Source organism: Leptonychotes weddellii, chromosome 8 (assembly GCF_054177405.1).
Source record: "Leptonychotes weddellii isolate Sample4059 chromosome 8, ASM5417740v2, whole genome shotgun sequence".
In the NCBI taxonomy this organism is placed as follows: domain Eukaryota; kingdom Metazoa; phylum Chordata; class Mammalia; order Carnivora; family Phocidae; genus Leptonychotes; species Leptonychotes weddellii.
In genome coordinates this window covers 81324295-81346884 of record NC_138376.1, presented here as the reverse complement: position 1 = coordinate 81346884, position 22590 = coordinate 81324295, and the positions used below count along the sequence as shown (strand labels likewise).

The window sequence follows — 22590 nt, the reverse complement described above, 5'->3', positions numbered from 1 at the left end:
ATAATTGGCAAAACTTACATGGCGTCTGAGAGTTAGATGGTAGTGATGTATTACTGACTTCTAAATGGTTCAGGAAAAGAAAATTGTTCTGTACTTAGAACTGAGAACTGTGCTGTGAGTTTGAGATTGGTTTTTAAGAAGGGGCAGGGCGGGTGAGGAAAGATGTAGGCTCTGGAATCTAATGCCTGGGTTAGAATCATGACCCTACCACTTAATTATTACTTTCCTTGTGTCTCAGTTCGTCATCTGTAAAATTAGAATAAAAAATGGTACCCGACAACCTTGCGTGAGATTTAAGTGAGTAAATGCATATAAAGTGCGAAGAGTAGTACATGCAGTAGATATTAGCTATTACTTGGGTTTATTTCTGGGGTAAGTGGACACGAATGGGTGTATCAGTGAGCAGTGTTTAGGATCTTGGATTATTTATTGTTTGTGGTGCTAAAGTGACCTTGATACTGATGGAAACATTTCAGCTTAGAAATATGAAGTAAACAGTGTGCTACAAGTCTGTACATTGAAATAAATGTAGATACTAATTTTTTTATTTGAGTAGTTATAGAGTTTAAAAACCAACAATAGCTGTTTTATTTGAGCTTGATATTCCAGTGACTGTTCAAAGGCTCTTCAGCCTTGTACCAACAGGAAACAAAACCTAGCTTGTTTGTTTTATTCCTAAGTTCCATCCGTCCTTTCACTTTGGAGTCCTGCTCTTGCCTCCACATTATTGGTCCCTGGGAACCAAAGAACTTCAACACAGAAGCAGTAATTATGGGAGTATCTTTGGAGTCAAATAGTCCCAATTTTGAATTCTGACTCTCCACTTACTTTTGACCTTGGACAAGAAACTATCTCCAAGCCTCCGCTTTCTCACCCTGTAAACTGGAGATAACTGTAGTACCTCCTTCACGACGTTGTTGACGGCACGTAAAGTGCGTCACCCACAGTATGTGCTGTAAAACTGGTAGCTTGCTCCCTATCCCCCACTCCCATTGCCCATGCGCTTGCTCCCAGAAAGTCAGTGAAAAGGAGAGGCAGATGGACGTCCAGAAGTTCCACTATCTTATTTGTGGGGAGGGGAGAATCTATGACTTATCTCATTAGTTTTTTCTCATTTCTAGTGAAATAAGGGCTGTCATTTTCAGCTCATGCCCCGTACTCTTATAGAAGGGGTGGGAGAAATGGCATCCTAATGCGGCAAAGCCTAATCACAACAGCATTTTTGACATTTCCCAGTACTTTATAGCTATCGTGCTATCCTTTACTCTCTTTTACCTTTTAAAAATGAATTATTTTAGTATTAATTAGAACAAAATACAGCTATTAGGATGGGAACAAAAAGTCTCTAAATATAAATTTCCTGTCTTATTTTAATATATTCCTAGAAATAAAAACATAGAATGTATGTAAATGATTCAAGTAACTGTTTTCATGGAGAAATTCACCTTCTGCCCAATCAAGCAAAAGATTCAAGGTGTTCGGTAAAAAATGGTGAAAAATGTCATCTCTCCCTTCCCTGAAAGTTATAATTTTGTGGACTATTTTAGAGGATCGAGTGTCACAGGCCACCAAAAGGGCACAAGGCCCTAAGCCACCAGCTGGGCCCAAGCAGATCCTCATTTCAGTGTAAGACTCCTTGTCTGTGGTGTAGACCCTGGCTACTCCGGCAGTCTGTGAGGGTTTTTGTTTTTGTTGTTTAGTTGTGGTTTCTAACCTGGACAGCACTTTCACTGCAGTGCAAACTTTACTCAGCCTCTGTGTGAATGGGCGCTATTCAAGGCTTCCCATGGCCTTGTATTTAATGGACCACAAATCATCTGGCTCGGGGCTGCCTGTGAGTCTTGTTGAACTTGACTATAAGGAGAAGGCTGCACCCAACTGCTTGTCCAGCTCTCAGGGCACCAGACCTGTAATCAAGAGAAGTTTTAAAGAGGTGCTTAGGAGAAATTAACTTTAAAAAATTTTTTCACACCTCTTACCTATAAGGTACTTTCTAAGCCCTGATTCTAAGCCACCATTCATTTTTATTACTCTGTGTATTTTAATGCTGCTGTGATCATGATTTCTCATTGGGTGAATACGGGTTTTGGAGGCAGACACCTGAATTGAGTCTCAGGTCTCTCACGTATTGGTTATATAATCTTGGGCAGGTTACCTTATTAATTCATTCAATAGGTATTTATTGAGTGTCTGTGTGTGCCAGGCCTGGGGATATACCAGGGTGGATGAGATAGTCAGTTTACCCAAAGGAAGCTTGGTGGCAATCTAGTATAATGAGAGATTTCTTCCCAGAGCCTTGTGACCTAGTAGAGTACAGCAAGTGTTATTGTTATCTGAGGATTAAATTGCCTAGAATAATCAGTGTGTAACTTATCCCAAGCATCCCTCTCTTCATTCAGTAGGTGCTATCCTATTAATTAATATCATGTGAATAAAACTATAAAAAATTGAATTATGTTTTCCTGTTGACACACATAATTTGGGAGATGCCACTGTCATAGTAATCTTTCCCCTTTACTACCTCTGTTAGTGGCTTGCTTATTTATGTATTTATTTATTATTTTTTTAAAGTAATCTGTACCCCCAACATTGGGCTAGAAGTCACTACCAAGAATCACACACTCCACTGACTGAGCCCGCCAAGCGCCTCAGTGATTATTTTAAATATTTGGATGGCAGTATTTGTGATTATGAGAACTAATAGGTTTGAACTTAGGCAGCCAATCATGAGATCTATTCTCTTGTGGAAATTCTGTGAAAGATGAACACAGGCAGTCTATGTCCCACCACCTGTCACAGATTCTAATTCTCCCATGGTTTGGTTTCCTGTACCTTGACTTCAGTGTTGATTTTAGAAAAATAAAAGAGATGTTCCTAAAAATTTTGCACTTGATTTTTGAACCATCATGTTGCAACAATATGGTTTTAGATTTTGATTGTTTTTTTCTTCATTTTTAAAAAAGTCATTTCTCCTGCCAAAATCCATGCTGCATTTCACTTTGCTACACCCCAGGCCCCACCCCAATTTGCCCTTAAGGTAGTATCTGTTTCTCTATAAAGTGTTTCATCATTTTTTTCCAACTTGCTTATTTTTACTGGCTTCTCCCATCTGCTATCGAATCTTTACTTTTGGCTTCACCTCTTCATGTTATGTAAAAGCCAATTGAATGACCTTTTACCTTTTTATCTTTTCCAACTTATTCTCAGGCAAATATTCTAAATTTTGCACCCATTGGACCACTTTCATTAGCTAATAGGACTTTGATACACCAAGTACTAAACAAATTGGGTATTACGTGAAGACATTCTTTTTTTTTTTTCTAAAGAGATTCTTTTTCAATAAAAAATATCCTCATATACTAGCCGAGTAAAACCATAGAAAATTATGGAAGATTAATCTGAGAGCAGTTCTTTTAGAGTGGCAAAGTCTATTAAAATCAGGACTGCAAGTTGAGAAAAGCACTGAGCATTAAGGGAACACTCATTCATGTTTGGTTGATTTATTCCCTGCGCAGACTGCTGGTGGTAGTAAGAGGTGTAATTCACAGCGTTAACTCTCAGCCAGTGGCACCGCTTGAGTGGTGGTGTGAGTCTCGTGTGTCTGTGGAGTGTAATGATGCCTGTATTCAGCACTCAATTTTTCTACCCCTTTGCTTCAACACTAAGTTGCTTTTTAAAAATGTGAACAAAAGAGGTCTGTATATAAAAATTATTGTATGAGATAATTTTAACAGAGTTTTCAGTGTGATCAAAATATTATTTTTTTAAATGGCCCTAATTTTTACATTCATATTTTTAAATCTTCAGTTATCATTTGAGTGCAAAAGTCCTCGTGGGTGGTGGTGTTTTTTTTTTCCTGGTGGTATTGTCTAATTCTAAGGTGGCCAGCTTACATCTTGCTGCAAACTTGATCAATTATGACATTATTTTATACTTCTTTTTTATTTCAATCACATATCATCGAACTACTGGTGTTAGTAATCATTTCTGAAAAGCTCCTGGCTTGATTTTCTCCCCCTCCCCAACTACCCCTATGCCCTAACCCCCATTCTACTTTTCTCTTCTCTCTTACTTCCTTTTTTTTCCCAGCACCTGTCTCCTGCCACATGCCCATCAAACCTAATTGCAGCTTGGGGAGGGCTTTGGTAAGGCAGTTCCTTGGCCCTGATGTCCCTCAGGGATTTAATTCAGGTGGGATGTGCGTGTGGCCCTCGAGCCATGTCAGTGACTGCTACAGCTCCCAGATTCTAAGGGCTGGTCACCCCAGGCCCTAAAGTTGTTTCAAGTCTAAGAAGTTTAGTCTCAGGGTAGATATGGCAGGAATAATACAATTTGGGTCATTTTGTCAATGGAAATTAACCTCCAGTTCTTCTGCTAATTTTATATAAAAATCTGTGACATGCAGACTATTTTTAGTCTCCCTCAAATTATAGTGCTTTAAAACAATTTTCATGAGTGTTAATTTTTTTTTTACAACTGAGTAATATTACTGTCATTGAATTACTAATTATATATTTTTTTTAACAGCACTTCTTTGATACCATTTAAACATTGGCCTTGTGTCTAAATCTTAGAGAAATTAAAGGTGAAATATGAGAACCCACAAGGCACCCAACATAGGACTCTGGGGTTCATTAAATGTGGGTTAAATTTTTTTCTTGAAATGAGAAACACAACTATAATGTAGTAAGTCATCTGCCTTCTTAAAATTCTGTTATTCTTAAAATACAGTACTTTTTTTTTCCAGACTTAAAAAGAGATCTGTGCTCTTACGCATTTTAGGAAATAAATCACCCTTAATCTAAAAATCTGTTGATAAACGCTTATTATCATTTAAGGTATTTGCTTCCTATCTTGTTTCTTTTCATTTTTTAAAATATTTTAAACATACAGAAAAACACAAGGACACTTTGTATATGGAACACCTATATAATGATACCCAGATTTAAAACGTTAATGTTTGCCATATTTTTTCTAGTTTTTGTCCTTGGCCTTGTTTATATGCATATGTATGTGCATATATTGAAACATAATTGAGATATTATGTATACAGTTTTATATTCTATCTTCATTTAACATTTTAAGTATTTTTCCATGTCATTAAAAAAGTTTTAATGCTTTCTTGCAACACTAAATTTGTTCTAGTATATGGACAGATTTTTTGTTTTTAAATGGTGATAATTCTATTCCTACTTAATTAATTTTACATTATGCTTCCAGTTCTTTTGACTTTATATATCACATACTTTATGTGACTTAAAACACTATTTTTCAAAAAACTGCAGGTTGCAACTCATTAGTGCAAAATCAATTTATCAGGTTGTAGTCAGCATTCAAAAAAATTAGAAAAGATCAGAGTATTTCTAGTGGTTCTTTGGCAAAAACAGTGCACATTGTAGGCAATCCTTATGTTTCACTTGTCTGTATATAAAGTTTAAAAAATTGTGTCTAGGAGTTTCTGTCACTGTCCTAAAGCATTATTAGGAATCTTACCAATCAACCCACCTCATGTATGTTAGATTTGACATTTATCTTTGATGCTTACATTTTTTTGGATTGACTTACTGGAATTGGATATATTTAAAGTGGGATAATAAGATAGTAAAGCTCTATCCCTCTAGATGTTAGCATTGGAGGGAGTTCTTCTCGTGGGGGTCTGAGCAGTACTGATTCTTTGGCATTCAGTTTTATTTCGAGGTGCTTTGAGTGGACTGAAGGGTGATGGTCCCTTCTTTGTCGGTGGTAAAGTCTTTCCTTAATATTTGACTATAAATGTACCAGAAGATTGTGATTTGGCTCATGGCATAGGTTAGAATTCTGAACTCTTGAGCATACATCTCAAAAGTTTTCTCTCGTGCCCCAGTTCTGCCATCCTACCTCAACTCTCCATCTGGAACTAATCCCTACCTTCTGTTCAGAGTGAGGACAGCCTTCTCTCACGGGCAGTGATGCAATTCATTCACTTCTCTAAATGAGGACACAAAACACATAAAACACTCCAGTATATTGAGTTCTCTCTATTTAAAACTTAAGGACTAGGTCCTTTAATGTGGTATAATTCTCATATACGGTAACTTTCCAGGGTGGCATTAAAATCTCAGCATGTTTTTTAGAGTATGTTGGGGCTTTTCTCCTGTGTGGCTGTCACTTTTAAAGAATATACTCTGATTTAGGAAGAGGGACTCAAGACGCAGAGCTGACTGGCTGAATGTAGCAAATGGAGAACAGAAGAGATGAGAAAAGTCGGGAATAGTAGTGGGGCTCTTTGGGTGGGATGTGTGAGATGGAGAATCTGCTGTTCTACTTCTTGAAGCTATTTATTCTCTCACCTTGCATTTTTTTTAGAGACCTGTTCTATGTCAGTTACTCTGGTAGGTGCAGGGCATCCAAAGATGACAAGCCTGAGTACCTTCAAGATTTTCACAGGCTTATTGAGGTGTAGTACCTGCGAACCAGTAATTAAATAGCAAGGCCATAAAGCATGAGCGAGCCTAGCTTTGGGGTCCAAACTACGCACTTCCATTACTAGTTGACTAGTGTGACTAGTAATTATTTAACTTTTCTCAGCCTTTTTTCTAATTTTCCTCATCTGTAAAGAGATATTACCAATTACCTTGCATGGGTTTTGTGAGATTTCGAGCATATGCCTGGAAGGCATTGCATGCCTGGCATTATAGCATGTTGTGGTTGTCGTTTGTCTGTGTTGTTGCTATCATTTTTATTATTCAGTGTTTTAAGTGGGAAACTAGAGGTTTATAATAAGTACCATAAAAGCCCATGGAAGGAGCAGCTACTGGCCCTAGTTTCTGTACACTGTGCTGTTGTAGTTCTCGGCCTCCATTGTGCATGCATGTTCACGTTTCTTTCTGGGTATCTGCAGAGACCCCTTTTATTTGTTTGTGGACCCACTGTGTTCCTTCATGGTGGTTACTCATCCTTCCTCCGTCCCCTAAGTAAAGGGATTCTCCAAGATTCCTTTTCTCTTCTCATCCCTGCCCTTCCCTCTTTTCTCTTTTTTTTCTCTCCTCAAAAACTCATCCATCAAGTCCTACTAATTCAGCCATCACCTCTTTGAAGATGCTTCCCAAATCTGTAGCCACAGCATTTCCAGCTACCTGCTGGGCATCTCCATCTGGAAGTCTTTCTTGCATTCAAAGTTAACATGTCCAAAACTGAGCTCATTAATTCCCCATTAACTCTCTTTTTTCTTCCAGTCCCCATGAATGCTAGCATCATCACCTCCAGGAAACAGGTTTGAACCTCACATTCAGCCCTTATCTTTCCTTCGCTGCATGAGGGTCTCCCATCATGCAGTCAGCTGGCCAGACTAGCCTGTTCCGCCTCCGTGCTGTGGCCATCATTCAGCTCTTCTTTGCCGTCACTGCTGCCGCTGCCCTAATTTAGGCCCTCATTATCTCCCACCTGGACTATTGGAAGAAGCTACTCCTAACTAATCTTCCCTGTCCTTTCCTTCGCACCCAATATGCTACTGCCAGAGTTACAATATTAGGCCCAGAGTAACAGTTTTAGTCTTTAGCTCTGATCACATTACTCCCTTGCTGACAAACCATCCCTGCCTTCAGATTGCCTGCAGAATAAAGGCCCACCTCCAAACCTGACTCTCAAGGCCCTTCATTCTTTAAGTTGTCTTTTTTCTGGGCTTGTTCACCTTCACATATTGCCCAATGGGTAGCCCCCACAGCTCCTGAACCTGCTCCTCATTCTTCCACTTTCTTATCATGCATAACCTGTCTCTTTCTCCTCAGATGCCCCTCTTTCCATTCCATTAACCCCATTCCAGGCCTACCTCCATTCTCTGCTCAGGGAAGCCTGACCAGCTCTCGGGCTCAGTCTGAGTGCTACCTCTACTGTCGGGAGCACCTCTCGCAAGAAGCACTTTTCTTTCTTCCTCTTTGTACTGATAGCTTTTTGTTACTCTACTGCCTTTGGTATCTGTTGCTTGTATTATTCAATTTAAACATATGTGAACCTATTATTATAACTCTTTTATTATATCACTTATTTCTTTGTATACCTCTCATGTTTGGTACATATGTGTTGAAGAAATGGAATTTGAGAGGCTATATGGAAAGGTGCCAGGGGTGCTTGGGTGGCTCAGTCTGTTAAGTGTCTGACTCTTGACTTTGGCTCAGGTCATGATCTCTGGGTCATGGGATCAAGCCCCACGTCAGGCTCTGTGCTGGGCATGGAGGCTGCTTAAGATTGTCTCTCTTCCCCGCCCCTTCTGCCCCTTTCCCCCTCAAAAAAAACACACACACACAAAAACGGGGGGGCATAGCTGTGATTTGAGGATTTGAAATACAGGATTAGAAGGAAGGTAGTAGCTGTGGAAAGGTACGATGATGCAGTGAGAAATGCAGTTAGCCATAAAACCATAATGTGAGAAGGATATAGAGCTGGGTTGCACAAAGTTTCACCTATTCAATCCTTATGTCCATCATGAAATTATGTAGCTATTAGAATATTAGTGTGTGTTTGCTGTTTCCATCTGTTGTAGATCTCGAGCAGAATTTTGGAGGGGTCCAAGTTCTACCCTGCCCCAAAATTCAACTACAGACTTTTCAGGATGATACTCTTTAAAATTAGTGCTATATCCATATTAGCTAATTTTCCAGGACTACATAGTATCCACCATCTATTTAAATTGAATTGCAATATTACTTTAGATTTGGTACCTCTCTAGCTTGTGCACCACGCTACCCCCATATTTCTCATGACTACTGCAAGAGCCTCCTAACACTCCTCCTCATACCCACTTTGTTTTCCTCCTTCCCCTCCACTCAAGTCGTTTTTCCACTGATGACAGGATTTTTTGTTTTTTGGGTTTTTTTAACTATCTGATTATGTCACCAGCTGCTTAATAAAAACTGCAGTGGCTTCACATTGCTCTTTGGATAAAGAGCAAAAGTCTTCACATGGCCTGTTTGACCTTTGTGGTCTAGTCCTCTCTGTCTCCAGCCTCACTTCGTACAGAGCTCTCAGCCTTACATATGCCTTGTTCTGTGCTGTGGATATACTCCTCTTGTCTGTTCCCTTCCCACTATCCCCTTTTACATCTCTTCTTCCTTTGGGTATCATCTCAGTCATCACTTCCTCAAGGAAGCCTCTGACTTTCCTCGCTCAGTCAGTTGCCCTATTATAAACCCAGTACCATCTTTTTTCCTTTGTGGCATTTATTGCCATTGTGATTTTACATTTCTCTGTGATGCTTTCATTATTTCCAGTCTCTTCCACTAGCCTGCAAGCTCCACAAGCCCCATGCCTGGTTTTGCTCGCCATTGCGTCTGTGCGTGGCACAGTGCCTAATTTATGGAAGGTGTTCAGTCTGAATTAGTTGCATGAAGGAATGCAGAAGTGTCTCCTGTGAAAAAGAAGTTTTAGTTGACATGAGCTAAAAGGAACACAATTCTGTAGAACTTCAGTGAGAAAGATTTCAAGGTATTAATAATACTTTCATTCATGACACTATAATTTTGATGACAATAAAGGATTCTTCCAGTTTTTAGACCTATTAGACATATTGTAGAGCATTAGATAATTAAATAAGTGAGGTGAGATCCTAAAGAATCACAGAGTAAGAAAAATACTTCAGATGTCAAATAGTCCAGGCTTCTCTCTAATGTGTATGTCAGAGGCTGTGCAGCTTCCCGAACATCTCTGTTAACAGGGGACTCAGCATCACCAAAGGCTACTTTGTTTTTTAATTTCTTCATGTTAGTCAAAATTGGCCTGCTCTTTTTTCATATTTTCTATCCAGTTGTGTCAGTTTCTGCAGCAATTCTATCTCCTACCCAGACGGAGCCCTTTCAGACGAATAGACCGCTCTCATGCATTCCTCTAGCTTTCGTTCTCCCAACTCTTCCCCTCACATGCTGTGCTCCTGCCATGTTGGTTCTGAAAATAGCTGTGCCCTCCTTTCTTTCCTCCAAACCTTCACCCATATTGTTTCTTCTTTGGAACACCTTATTTTTCCCTCTACTTCCCCTCCCAGCTTTAGCTCCCCTGGCTACTTCCTCCTCATCCTTAAGGTCTCAGGGAGGTCTCTTTCACCCCTCTTTGCCCCCAGTTACGTTAGTGGCCCCTACTCTGTGCTCCCACAGCCCTTGTTCATCCCCTAAAGTAGCTCATGCCACATTTTATTGGGATTTTTAATCCAGACTGTATTATCCACAAGAAGGGAGACCACAGCTCACCAGTGCCCATCGCCATGTCGTCCACTGTTGTTTACACCATGCCCAATGTGCAGTAAGCATTCACTGCATCTTTTCCTGGGTAAATTTGAGAACACCAACTGAACTATTCTCTAAGCCAGCATCCAGAGCTTTTTCTACAGGCATGCACATGACAGTTTAGGATTTCACCAACTTCTAGACATGCTCTGGCTCACCAGTGTCCCTCCTGAAGAAAGGCACTGAGAAGAACTCATGCTGTTTTAGGCAAAGTACAACCTGGACTAGATGAAACATAGTGTCTCTGTAATATAGAGTCCTAGGGACTTTTTTATGCTCAGAAGCAAAATTTCTTATTCTCTTTTGGTTGTGAGCTAATTTTTGAGCTGTGGACATTATCAGTTTATCTTGGTACTGCTTTTTTTTTTTTTTTTTTTAAGCGTGTTAATGAAGTAAATTTGAAGAAGTGGTGTTTGGAAGCAGTTTTTTAATTTACTTAAGCTGTTAGTCTCTTCTCTGGGTTGTTAACCACTGTCAGAAGTTGGGCTTTTCTGACTGTTCTCTTGGTTTCTGTCAGCTAGTCCACTACGGTTTCACTTCCTAACCTTTTCAGAATGTGTTCTCAAAGTGGCAAGTGTTTCAGTGATGTATGATGATGTTTGCAGGGGGTGGGGGTGTGTGGGAAGAATTCCTCAACTTTTGTTGTTTTGGGAGGTAGAAAAGGAAATTTATCTCCTTTATAAAGGAGATTATGTATGCCGGTAGAGTGGGCTAGACTTTGAGAGATAGGAGGAGAAATGGACTAGAAGAAAGAAAACAGTATGAATTGAGAAAAAAGATAGGTGGCAAAAAAGTAATAAGGACAGAGAATGTAATTTTCTGATTATGTGATCACCTACCACGTGGTTCCACAATGTTATATACTTTACTCTTGTTACTTCTTTCATAAAATGACTATGGAAAGTAGACGTTGTTAACCTCATTTTATAGCGGAGGTAACAGTCTCCCAAGTCATACAGCTAGCGAATGGGAGAAGGATTTCTTTTAAACCTGTTTCTAAAGCTGCACTCTTCTAATTTGACTTATTAGCAACTAGTTTTGTACATGACATGAGGCAGATTGGATAGTCACTATAGCATAATGGTTAAGAGTGTTTATAGATTCTAGAGCCAGTTGGCCTGGGTTCAAATCTTGGCTTCGTCAAGGCTCTACTGTCTACCAGCTGTGAGCAAGTTGCTTAACTTCTCTGTCTGTGTGCCTCATTCTCTTCATTCATCTGCAAAATCAGGGTAATTGTGGTACCTTCCTCTTAGAGTTGTGAATTGATTTAGTTAATACATAGTAAATCCTTAGAACAGTTCCTGGCATATATGAAACACTATGTAAGTATTTGTTGCTGTTCTTCTCCTTCTCCTTCTCAGTTTGTGTGTGTGTCTCCTGTGAAAGGTCCCATCTCTGAGAACTTTGAGGAAGGTGTCCAAACTATTGCCAGAGCTGTTTCATCAGCATGATGTAGTCAGACTTTTCTCGAGTTTCTCGCCCTCTTGGGGTTCTTACTGTGTCATCATATCCTTCATCCCTAACTGGTCTCAACCCCCAAAAAACAAGCACACGTGCGCACACACACAGCCTCACCTTCCTCTTTTCCCTTTCTCAAGTTAAGAGCCAATTCAGACCTTCTCCTTAGTATTATTATCTAAAAAGGGAAGAATAAAGATTCACCTTAGGTCATACATTAATAAGGATCTAGCAGCATAAGTTAAAATTTGTAATTCAAAACAGAAAACTTAGGAAGTGCTCCTGCTCCCACTTTACATTTACTTGTTATAAAATAGGGTGCTTCCCAGCCTTCCTTCTGTTCAGGTCTACTGGATTTAAGTAGAAAGCTCCATGACAATGAGAAGCTTTGGCTATTTCTGATGATTGTTTGTTTCTGTTGTGATATAACTTAATTACTATAAATTAGCTTCTTTTTCCTAGGAAATTAGAACTTCTTTTTAAAAATTACTAACCCCTCAAACTTGCTGACGATCACTTACTGGATTGAGGGGAAAATATAATTAGAGAAAGAGCTATATCTGTTTCTTTGCAGAGAGCCTGAAGATCTGTCTTATTTTGAAAGGGTACAAAGGGGCCCTTTTTAAAATTTCTGTTTGGAGGGATGAGGGGCAAAGATTTTTCTTAAGTAATGAACTAACTCATTAATTTTGGCTATGTTAACTTAGTTAATTTAAATTAATTCATTGTTCAAAATTTACCAAGGAGGACTTAATAATTTAATGAAGTATAATACAATTTTAATACTTTTTTTCACTACATTCAAGAACTATATTTGTGTGTTATTTATGTATGCATAATGTCTATTTGATTAGTGCTCATGAGCATTGTTCTAATATTTATTATATTGCCCATAGTTTTCTTTCCTCCTTTCTTTCTTTCATTCATTTGTTCATTTGCTCGTCTGTCCATCCTTCCTCTCTTTCTTTCTTATGATGCCATTTAGTTCTTATATGACAACCATTTGCAATACTCTGAGGAAAAAACCAATGTATTCCTGGCCTTAGTTATAGTAGAAATTATGAAAATTCAATACTCGTTGCAAAAATAAAATGACATGCTAAGTTAAAGCCATATTGTTGTCTAGAATGATAATGCTTTCCATAAATAATAGGAAATGGCAAGACTTGCTGATGGCATACATTTACATTTTACTTATCAGATAAATTTTTAAGTCCTTTAATTCTCTGAGCATCTTCTCTACCTGTGAAGGCAGAAATCATTTTTTACCACTCTCCCTTACCACCATCTTCACCAAATAATATCACTTCATCCAAGCCATACAATTTGTATTTCAGTTGCTGTTAGCTACCACAGAGCAATTTAAAACTGAGTTGAGCAAACGGTTGAGAGTGTGAGGTGTAGGGTCAAGGAAAATCCAGAAAGAGGGGGAAGCCAGATCATTAGGCCTCACAATTGGAGACTGTCACTTTTAAAACCATCCATGGGTTTCTCTAGTTGTTTCTGGAACTCATTGCTTTTTCCTGTTAGCTCCTTCTTCCCCCACTTCTGTTTCTTTCCCCAAGTCCCATTCTCTGATTTTGGAAGTCTGGGTGAATAGTAACTTGATGCGGCTGATTCTGTGAGAGTATATTAATCCTCTTCTTTCTTTGTTGCAGGGGGCTTGTACATGATAGCTGGCATAACCTGCAGTTGAGGGGCTTGGTGGTGCTACTTATTTCTAAAGCAGCTGGGCCCAGCAGCATGAATACTTCATGTCAGAACTATGACATGGTCGGTGGGATCTATTCATGGTAAGAAGAACTTAGTCTTTTGATATCGCTTTCTAAATTGTGTTTCCTTTTACTGAACAGTGGTCAGTGGAGATCACTATTTAGTTCTTTGTCATTCTCAGATTCACGGATAGATTAACATATTTTGTAAGGTTAAAAATGTATTTCTATTGTTCTTTTTTTTTTTTAAGTTTACTTATCTATTTATTTAGCAGTCTCTACACCCAGTGTGGGGCTTGAACTCATGACCCCAAGACCAAGAGTCACACACTCTTCCTACTGAGCCAGTCAAGCACCCCCCTCTTTTTTAAATGTATTTTTATTGTTCTTAACAAGTCTAATAGACGGAGCAGCTCCATGCATCACTGGTAAATTTCCCTATACATTTGAAAACTTTCATTTCTATTCTGGCCGTTTAAAATTTTCTATTCGTGACTACCCCTCCTTCGCCATCATGGTATTTCTCTTTAGAGACTTAATCCGGGATTTATGATTTTTAAACCTACTCAGAATGATACCTAACTATAAAATAATGTTGCAACTATCATTTTAGGAGAAGTAGTGTACTTCAGTGCTGTATCATTTCATTATGCTTATTTTTATGGTGAAGAGGTTTTTACTAAACTTACTAGAATAAGAAATTTTTTCTCCTACACACTTAGACTAAAAAACAAATATGTGAGTGTGAGTCGTTTTTGCTTCATATAAAACAAACTTAAAATTTTCAGTTTTTTATTTTTTAAAAAATCACTGCATATTTTTGGGGGCGCCTGGGTGGCTCAGTCGTTAAGCGTCTGCCTTCGGCTCAGGTCATGATCCCAGGGTCCTGGGATCGAGCCCTGCATCGGGCTCCCTGCTCTGCAGGAAGCCTGCATCTCCCTCTCCCACTCCTCCTGCTTGTGTTCCCTCTCTCGCTGTGTCTCTCTCTGTCAAGTAAATAAATAAAGTCTTTAAAAAAAAAAAAATCACTGCATATTTTTTAGTAATAGTGTATCAATAACTTTATTTAACTTAGTATTGATTGTGCTGGACATTGTGTTAAAAGCCTCTCTAGAGCCTCTATATAGCCTCTGCAGGTGGACTTTGGCATGTGAAATTAAAACCACTCTAAAAACCTGGGTGACAAGGAAATTTTCCTCACAAAAGGAAACATTTCTAGGAAGTTTGACTTATGGCTACTGTATCTAATGGATTTTCTTTAAAAATCAATCCATACCTTAGTTTTTTTTATTCCTACTAGTCTTATCCATACATTTTTTCTTATATAATATTTAGAGATGACTACTGCTTACCAGCTATGAAGTCTAATGATACTTCCTCATTTACAAGCAAGCAAAATTATTACTGTCATGGCTACAAATGACCCCTCTTCCAGCCAGGATAATTTTGCAGACCTTTTACCATTTATCCATGTAAGTATCTTCACCAGAAAAGAAACCTTGGTATCGTTTTCAGCCCCTACTCACTGTGAAATAATTTATATTTGTTTAGTGTTTTGTAGGTTACTGATCATTTTTATTAGTTACCTCATTTGATCCTTACAAAAGTGTTACAGGTTAAGAGTTGTCGTTAACACTTACTTTACTCCTGAGCAAACTGAGATTCAAAAATCTTGAGATTTTTTTCAAGGTGGCACAGCTAGCAAATGAGACAAGTTGAGGGTCCAACTACGGTTTTTTTCCTTCCAGATTTCATATGTTTTTTTCTTGATTCCATTCTGCCCTTCTAGTCTGATTCAAGGAACTTATTTTACATAGGGTAGACTATCCATTAAATTAGTATGCCGAAAAGGGTCTTCTTCTTGTAAGCATGTCTTTGAAAAACTTCTGAGTGGAAAGTAAGTTGGCAAACCTTTTATACATCTACATCCTTCCCCCAACCTGTTTGAATTAGAGCTCAAAACTTTACCTTATGGTTTTGTAGAGAGCCCTTGATTGAGTTTAGTTGCGTTAACTAGAGAAAATACATAAAGATCTGTAATGAATACCAATAACCTTGTTAATCCCTGGAAAGCAAACGGACCCCATAGCACCTTGTATCCCGTGTATCTTTGTTTCCTTTAGGAACTCTGTTGATTTTCAGTCTGCCGACTTTGACCCTATTTGATTGGTCAGGCCTCTGCTCTTGCAATTGGGTGACCATGCATACCTCTAATGAATACCAGCTGTGTTTTATTATCTCTCATCCTAAAGTAAAAATAACCCTTGGGAAGTACTATTTGATGCATGGGTGTTCCATAAATATTTGCATAAATGAGTTATCCCTATTTTGCAGAAAAAGAAGATAATACTGAGATTAAGAATTGTCTAAAATCTTCTAGATGGAAAGTCATAGAGTTGGTATTTAAATCCCGCTTTTACTTTTTTTTTTTAAGATTTTATTTATTTATTTGACACAGAGAGAGAGCGAGAGCAGGAACGCAAGCAGGGGGAGTGGGAGAGGGAGAAACAGGCTTCCTGCCAAGCGGGGAGCCCGATGTGGAGCTCGATCCCGGGACCCTGGGATCATGACCTGAGCCGAAGGCAGACACTTAACGACTGAGCCACCCAGGCGCCCCATAAATCCCGCTTTTACTTTAAAGTGTGCCCCCTTTCTACTAGGCAGGTCGTGATACCTGTATGTGCACAGTGCACTGTGATGTGATCTTGTGTTTTGAATTTCTTACCTGGCCACTAAAAAACATTTGCATCACCTTCTGATCCTTTATAGGAATATAACACATTTGACAGATGATTATTGTAACATGAACAATTGTAAAAGAACTTTACAAGAGTAGGTGGTACATTATGAATATAAAAACTTTATAAATAATATAAATGGGTTTCATACCCAAGTGTATAGAATCCATAATTATGTTTAGCAAATAATCCTGGTGTGTTGTTCCAGGGTATTTTCTATAATCAAACTTAATCTAGTAAGTCATTGGTGATGCTTGGGTGTTTTACACACTTGTTAATGTGAAAATGTAATTTGGCACAGTACTATGAGAAATCATTAATTTGTTTCTCTACCCCTGAAGTCATTTGTTTGGTTCTTGCTTCCTTAATTGTTCAAGTGTAACTTTTGCTGGAGGCTTGTATCTATAATGCCACAGTGAATTATTTAACATTTGAGGGAAGTACTGACTTGGGAGATTTGTAATTCACCTCCAAACTGCTGGGATTTACAATTGTTTGTGTTTTTCTCCCATAAACTTGACTTTGAGATCAGATAATGGGACCTGAGTAAATTACCTAAGGGACCAAAAGTGAGTTAGATGACCTCTATTTGTTTGGCCTAAGGATATAACTGATGGATATAACCTGTGGATATGTTTAGGAAACTTACCATTTAATGGCCAAGAGAGGCAGAAGTGAGGCTAAAATGTAATAACTACATTTTGAAAAACAGGAAAGAGAGCTACATTTATAAAATTCACTATAAACATCTACCGTAGCCTTTTGCCAACAAGGCTGTGGGCTTTAGTTTTATTCCACCAATCCTGACTTAAAAAATTGGTTGCAAAAGTGATCAATCAAACAAGTATGGCTATAATGCTGTATGGTGACAGATGGTGACTCTACCTACCATGGTGTGCACTGAGTAACGTATGGAATTGTCACATCACTGTTGTACACCTGAAACTAAAATAACATTCTATGTCAACTATACTTCCATAATAAAAAATTAATTTTTAAAACTATTACTAAATTGCCAGGTATCCCTAGCCACTCCTGAGAACATAAATAGATAACTTCCTATTATCTTAATGATAGAATATTTTTATTTTATGTACCAAAAAATCATTACAATATATAAAACATGACATTACAAAGTACAGACTTCTCTAATGTAACATAATTATTAAGTTTAAAGAAATTTAGGTGAATTTTCTTTACTAATGCTTCAGCTTTCTTGGTGGTTTTAGCAAAAATTGATCCAATTCTTTCTCGTCTACCTAACTGTTACAAACAGACCACATGTTTTCATTCTACCTTCATTGCCTGAAATTTCCCAACATCTTTTGTTAACTCTGGTAGAAGAGATTGAAACAAGTTTGCCAAACACATTTTCTTTTCCCCCTACCTATTCAGCTAGACTACCTTGCCCAGCTTTGTATATATTTATAGCACACCAGTGCCTTGGACAGAGTATTCTTTTAAATCTTTGCATGACTGAACTTCCGTAGAACATAAATGTAGTAGACCAAAATAAACATTAGAACCATACATTTTACAGTATGTGACTGTTAGAGTAGTTTAACAGGGACTGTATCTCCACAGTGACTGTACCTTATGATGTCCTTTGCAACTTCTAATTCAGGACATGAGCGGTAAAGCAGACTCTAAAGTACTCTTCATGGAACATGAAAAAGTCTCAAATTTTTGGGTTAGTTATCATGTAAAATAAGATGTAAAGTGACATTTCAAAGAAGGAAAGTATTAATGGAATATCATTTAAAAATACAAAAAAATAACACACATAGTGCTGCAGAATACTAATTTTTTCATTTTTTATCTTATTTTTAGTTTTATTTATTTATTTGAGAGAGAGAGAGTGGGGGAGGGGCAGGGGGAGAAGGAGAGAGAGAATCCTCAAGCAGACTCCCTGCTGAGCGCAGAGCCCTACATGGACCCTCAGCCAGGACTCTGAGATCGTGACCTCAGCCAGAATCATTAGAGCCAGCTTCCTAACTGACTGAGCCACCCAGGCGCCCCTAAAATTTTTTAAATCCCATCGAAAGTTTTTTTTTTTTTTAAGATTTTATTTATTTGTTAGACAGAGAGAGACACAGAGAGAGAGGGAACACAGCAGGGGGAGTGGGAGAGGGAGAAGCAGGCTTCCCGCCGAGCAGGGAGCCCGATGTGGGCCTCGATCCCAGGACCCCGGGATCATGACCTGAGCCGAAGGCAGACACTTAACGACTGAGCCACCCAGGCGCCCCATCATCAAAAGTTTATTTTGTTTTCCCTTCATATTTTGACCTATTCCTTCTTTCACGGCATTTTATTTACTCACTTCTGTTACCCGCAGTTTCCATTCTGGCATCTATATGGCTTGAAGTTTTACTGATAGGTTTTTAAACTGTTCTGAGTTTATGTTGCCTTCAACTCCATTTCCAGAGGGAGGAGAATGAGCTGCTCCTGGGGAACCAGCGTAGTGACAGTGTTCCTTCTGGGTGAAGGTGAGCTGATGAATAAGAATAAAATTATGGACTGATCATTTTCTGAATTTATTTGTAATACTGATAACAGAGGACTGTATACTTTGTGTGCTATGAAACATAGTTCAGATGATCTATTTTCTCCATGTTACCCCAGCATTCAGCATATTTCTAACACATAGATGGCAGTCAATGACTATATGATCATGGCTGATTAATAATAATAATTTTAAATTATCATTTTTAAAATTTTTATTATTATTTAATCTTCAAGCAAGGAAGACCTTCCTAAAAGGTTCCAAAACTCTGAAACTATAAACAAAAAACACATCTGACTGCACAAAAGATAATTCTTCAGTGGGAAAAAATTACCATAAAGTCAAAAGAAAATGCCAGAGTTACAAAAATATTTGCAACATACAAGCCAAAGGGCCAATTTTTAATAAACAAATCAGTTGAAGATCTTATAAATCCAGAAGATGATAAAACAACACAAACATGGACTAAAGAAATGAACAGGCTGTTCAGTGAAGAAGAATCATAGATGGTTAGTAAATAGCAGGGGAAAAAAGCTGGAATTCATCATAATGGACAAATTAAAACAAAATCACTGTCCTCCCCTGTCAGATTGGCAAAGATTAAAAAGTTTGATACCCAATGTTTGTGAGTGTGTAAGGAAGTAAGCACTTGAATGCTTTGTTAGTAGGGACATTAATTGATACAGTTACTTAGAAAATAATTTGGTACTAGCAGTTATAAACAGACCACATATTTTCGTTCTACCTTTGTTGCCTGAAATTTCCCAGCACCTCTTATTTAACTGATAAAAGAGATTGGAACAAGTTTGCCAACCACATTTTGTTTTCTTCCTGACTATTCAGCTAGACTACATTGCCCAGCTTTGGGGTAGCTATAGCATTTTTAGCTATAAATTTTATTTTAAAGCAGCCACCCTTTGATTTAGCAAAATTGCTGATGCGTTAACATAAATGCTCAAAGATGTATGTATAAGAATGCTTTTTGTAGCATAGTTTGAAAGAACAACAGCAACCCCCAAAAAGGGAAACAATCAAAGTATCCACCAATAGAGCCCATGTTGTTACTGATGCAAGGGAGTATCAAATCAGTGTTTAAAAGGATTAAGGAGGTCTGTTTGTCTGATCTGGAAAGATCTCAAAAAATCAAGACAAAAAGAAAGATGCAGAAACATATTACAGTTTGATCCCATTGGGGCTTGAGTGAGTGGACAGTGAATTTTTCTATGCATGGAAAATGCTTTAAAAGAGACACAAAGAGTTAACTGTGGTCACCCCTGGGGAGGGGCAACTGGTGGGGGGACATGGGACGAGAGACTTCGTTCATTTTATGTCCTCTTCAGTGGTCTGAATTCTTTTTAACTGTATATATGTTTTACTTACACACTTCATAAAAACTGGTAAAAGCTGGTAGTTAGCTTAGTCCTGCTATTAGAATGAGGACCCTAGAGTCCCTGGGCTGACCTGAACTTTTATCTTATGCCCTTTTTGACAAGATCAAGTAGCCTGTGAAAATGCATAAAGTATAGATTTTTTTTTTTAATAAAGCAGGAGTGAAGCAAAATGATTTACTTTCTTAGGTTTATCATCCATGTTAAAATGGACACCATCGGGGCGCCTAGGTGGCTCAGTTGGTTAACCATCTGACTCTTGGTTTTGGCTCAGGTCATGTTTTCACAGTCGTGGGATTGAGCTCCGTGTTGGGCTCTGCATTCAGCATGCAGTCTGCTTCAGATTCTCTCTCCCTCTTCCTTCCGCTCACTCTCTCTCTCCCTCTCAAATAAAGAAACAAAATCTTAAAATGGACACCATCAATTTCTTGGTACCTATGCTAATTCTTTTTTTAACTCTATTATTCAGTTGATTAATGTTAAATTAATGATTATATCCTAAGGTCATTGTTGGGCTTTAAGAACTAATTGCCAAAAAAAGCATTATAAACATAACTGTAAGGTAAATCTAGAAAACATCTTGATAAAATGACTCATGTTGGGCGCCTGGGTGGCTCAGTTGGTTAAGCGACTGCCTTCGGCTCAGGTCATGATCCTGGAGTCCCGGGATCGAGTCCCGCATCGGGCTCCCTGCTCGGCAGGGGGTCTGCTTCTCCCTCTGACCCTCCCCCCTCTCATGTGCTCTCTCTCATTCTCTCTCTCAAATAAATAAATAAAATCTTTAAAAAAAAAAAAATGACTCATGTTAACAGTGCTTTCTCCTCTAAGAGAAAGTTTGTCAGGCTTGGGATGCTGTTACAGAAGAAGTGGTAGCAGAATATTTGAAGGTCTAAATGAAATCTTAATTTAAGGAGAAAGGTGGAAAATTTTAAAATGGTAAAAGAAGTGAGTTTTGTTGTTGTTTACAAATCTTTAAATTTAGGGAATTAATCTTGGTCTCAGCTGAAATATTGTAGTTCATAATTTATCATTTTAATGTGGTAGGAATTAATTTCTGATGACTTCTAAGTCATGGTAACAGTAGACTATCAATCTCCACCTTCATATGGCACATTAGAATCTGCCTAGTACTTAAAAGTGCGTAACAAAATTAAGAAACCATATTTACCTTGGAGATTGACCAAATCAAAAAATACCTTAAGAAATGAGGCTTGGAGCACCTGGGTAGCTCAGTTGGTTAAGCATCCAATTTGTGATTTCAGCTCAGGTCATGATCTCACGGGTCCTGAGATCGAGCTCCACCTCTGGCTCCTCTCCGGAGGAGTCTGCTTGAGATTCTCTCCCTCTGGCCCTTCCTTCACTCATGCTCACTCTTTCCCTCTCTCTCTCAAATAAATAAATAAATCTTTAAAAAAAAGAAAAGAGGCCTAAGTAGAAACATGTTGATTATATTTATTTAGGGCTCAGTTATATTAATGTGAAATAATTAATATTGAAATATATAGCAGTAAATATTGTTGTTGTTGTTTTTTTAAGATGACGTATATAAATGCTAGAAAAGAGTCTACAAGAAACCTCACCCTCCTGATGATGACAGTGGTTGGAAGAAGTAGGGAGGGGGTAGGTTTGGGAATAGCTATAGGGAAATCGTCAAAGGGGACTTTTTTTATGAAGAGAATCTGTTCATATTGTATGATTAAAATTAACTAGAAAATTAAAAGAAAGTTATATTTCACACTGATAAAGCAATAAAAACCTATTTAAAGTGTATCTTTTTGTACTACAAGAACCTTGAAAGTGAGAAGTGCTTATTGACAGTGATTTAAGGTGATTATGCCAAATAATTGAATTTAGAGTAGGCTTTTGAAGATAATTTCCTAAAGATATCTCAGCTCCCTTTCAGAGAGATTTCAAGAGATGAAAGCATGTGCACTTTGATTACATATTCCTATTGATTGTATTCTACTTACAACAATAAAAATAAGCTCCAGATACAAATCTAGCAATATTACTAATTCATTACAACCAGTACTTATTTTCTTCATTAACTTTTTATTGTTATTTTCAACTTACACAGCATGCACAAATGCAGCAATTATATGTTGAACAAGAAAGGGGAAGGCTCTTTATGTTCAGCATACTGTACATCACAAGTCATTACTTCACCAGAGCTGTTAGAAAAACACAAAATAAGAACAGCCTCTTACAAAACAAGTATAATTAACCACAAAAAGTAGGTGGGCTCAGCTACTAATCTACTCAGCTGAGAGTTCGTTTATTGTATATAAATATCTTGCTATAGATTAGCCTGCCTGACTACATCACAGCAAAAAACACACTGCATAGGGCGCCTGGGTGGCTCAGTTGGTTAAGCGACTGCCTTCGGCTCAGGTCGTGATCCTGGAGTCCCGGGATCGAGTCCCGCATCGGGCTCCCTGCTCGGCAGGGAGCCTGCTTCTCCCTCTGACCCTTCCCCCTGTCATGTGCTCTCTGTCTCTCTCATTCTCTCTGTCTCAAATAAATAAATAAAATCTTTAAAAA

The 22590-nt window shown here is 38.2% G+C and overlaps 1 protein-coding gene across 7 annotated transcripts in view; it reads left to right on the top strand.

The window, feature by feature from the left end:
* PDSS2 (decaprenyl diphosphate synthase subunit 2) overlaps positions 1-22590 on the top strand; it is a 269730-nt gene that overhangs the window by 80844 nt on the left and 166296 nt on the right. For 6 of the 7 annotated variants that reach the window (XM_081828740.1, XM_081828742.1, XM_081828739.1 and 3 more), the window contains exon 2: positions 13367-13501. The exons of the other annotated variant lie outside the window; for it this stretch is intronic. In XM_081828740.1, the coding sequence (XP_081684866.1) occupies positions 13367-13501 (135 nt within the window). The remainder of the gene's footprint in view (positions 1-13366; positions 13502-22590) is intronic. 7 annotated transcript variants of the gene reach the window in all.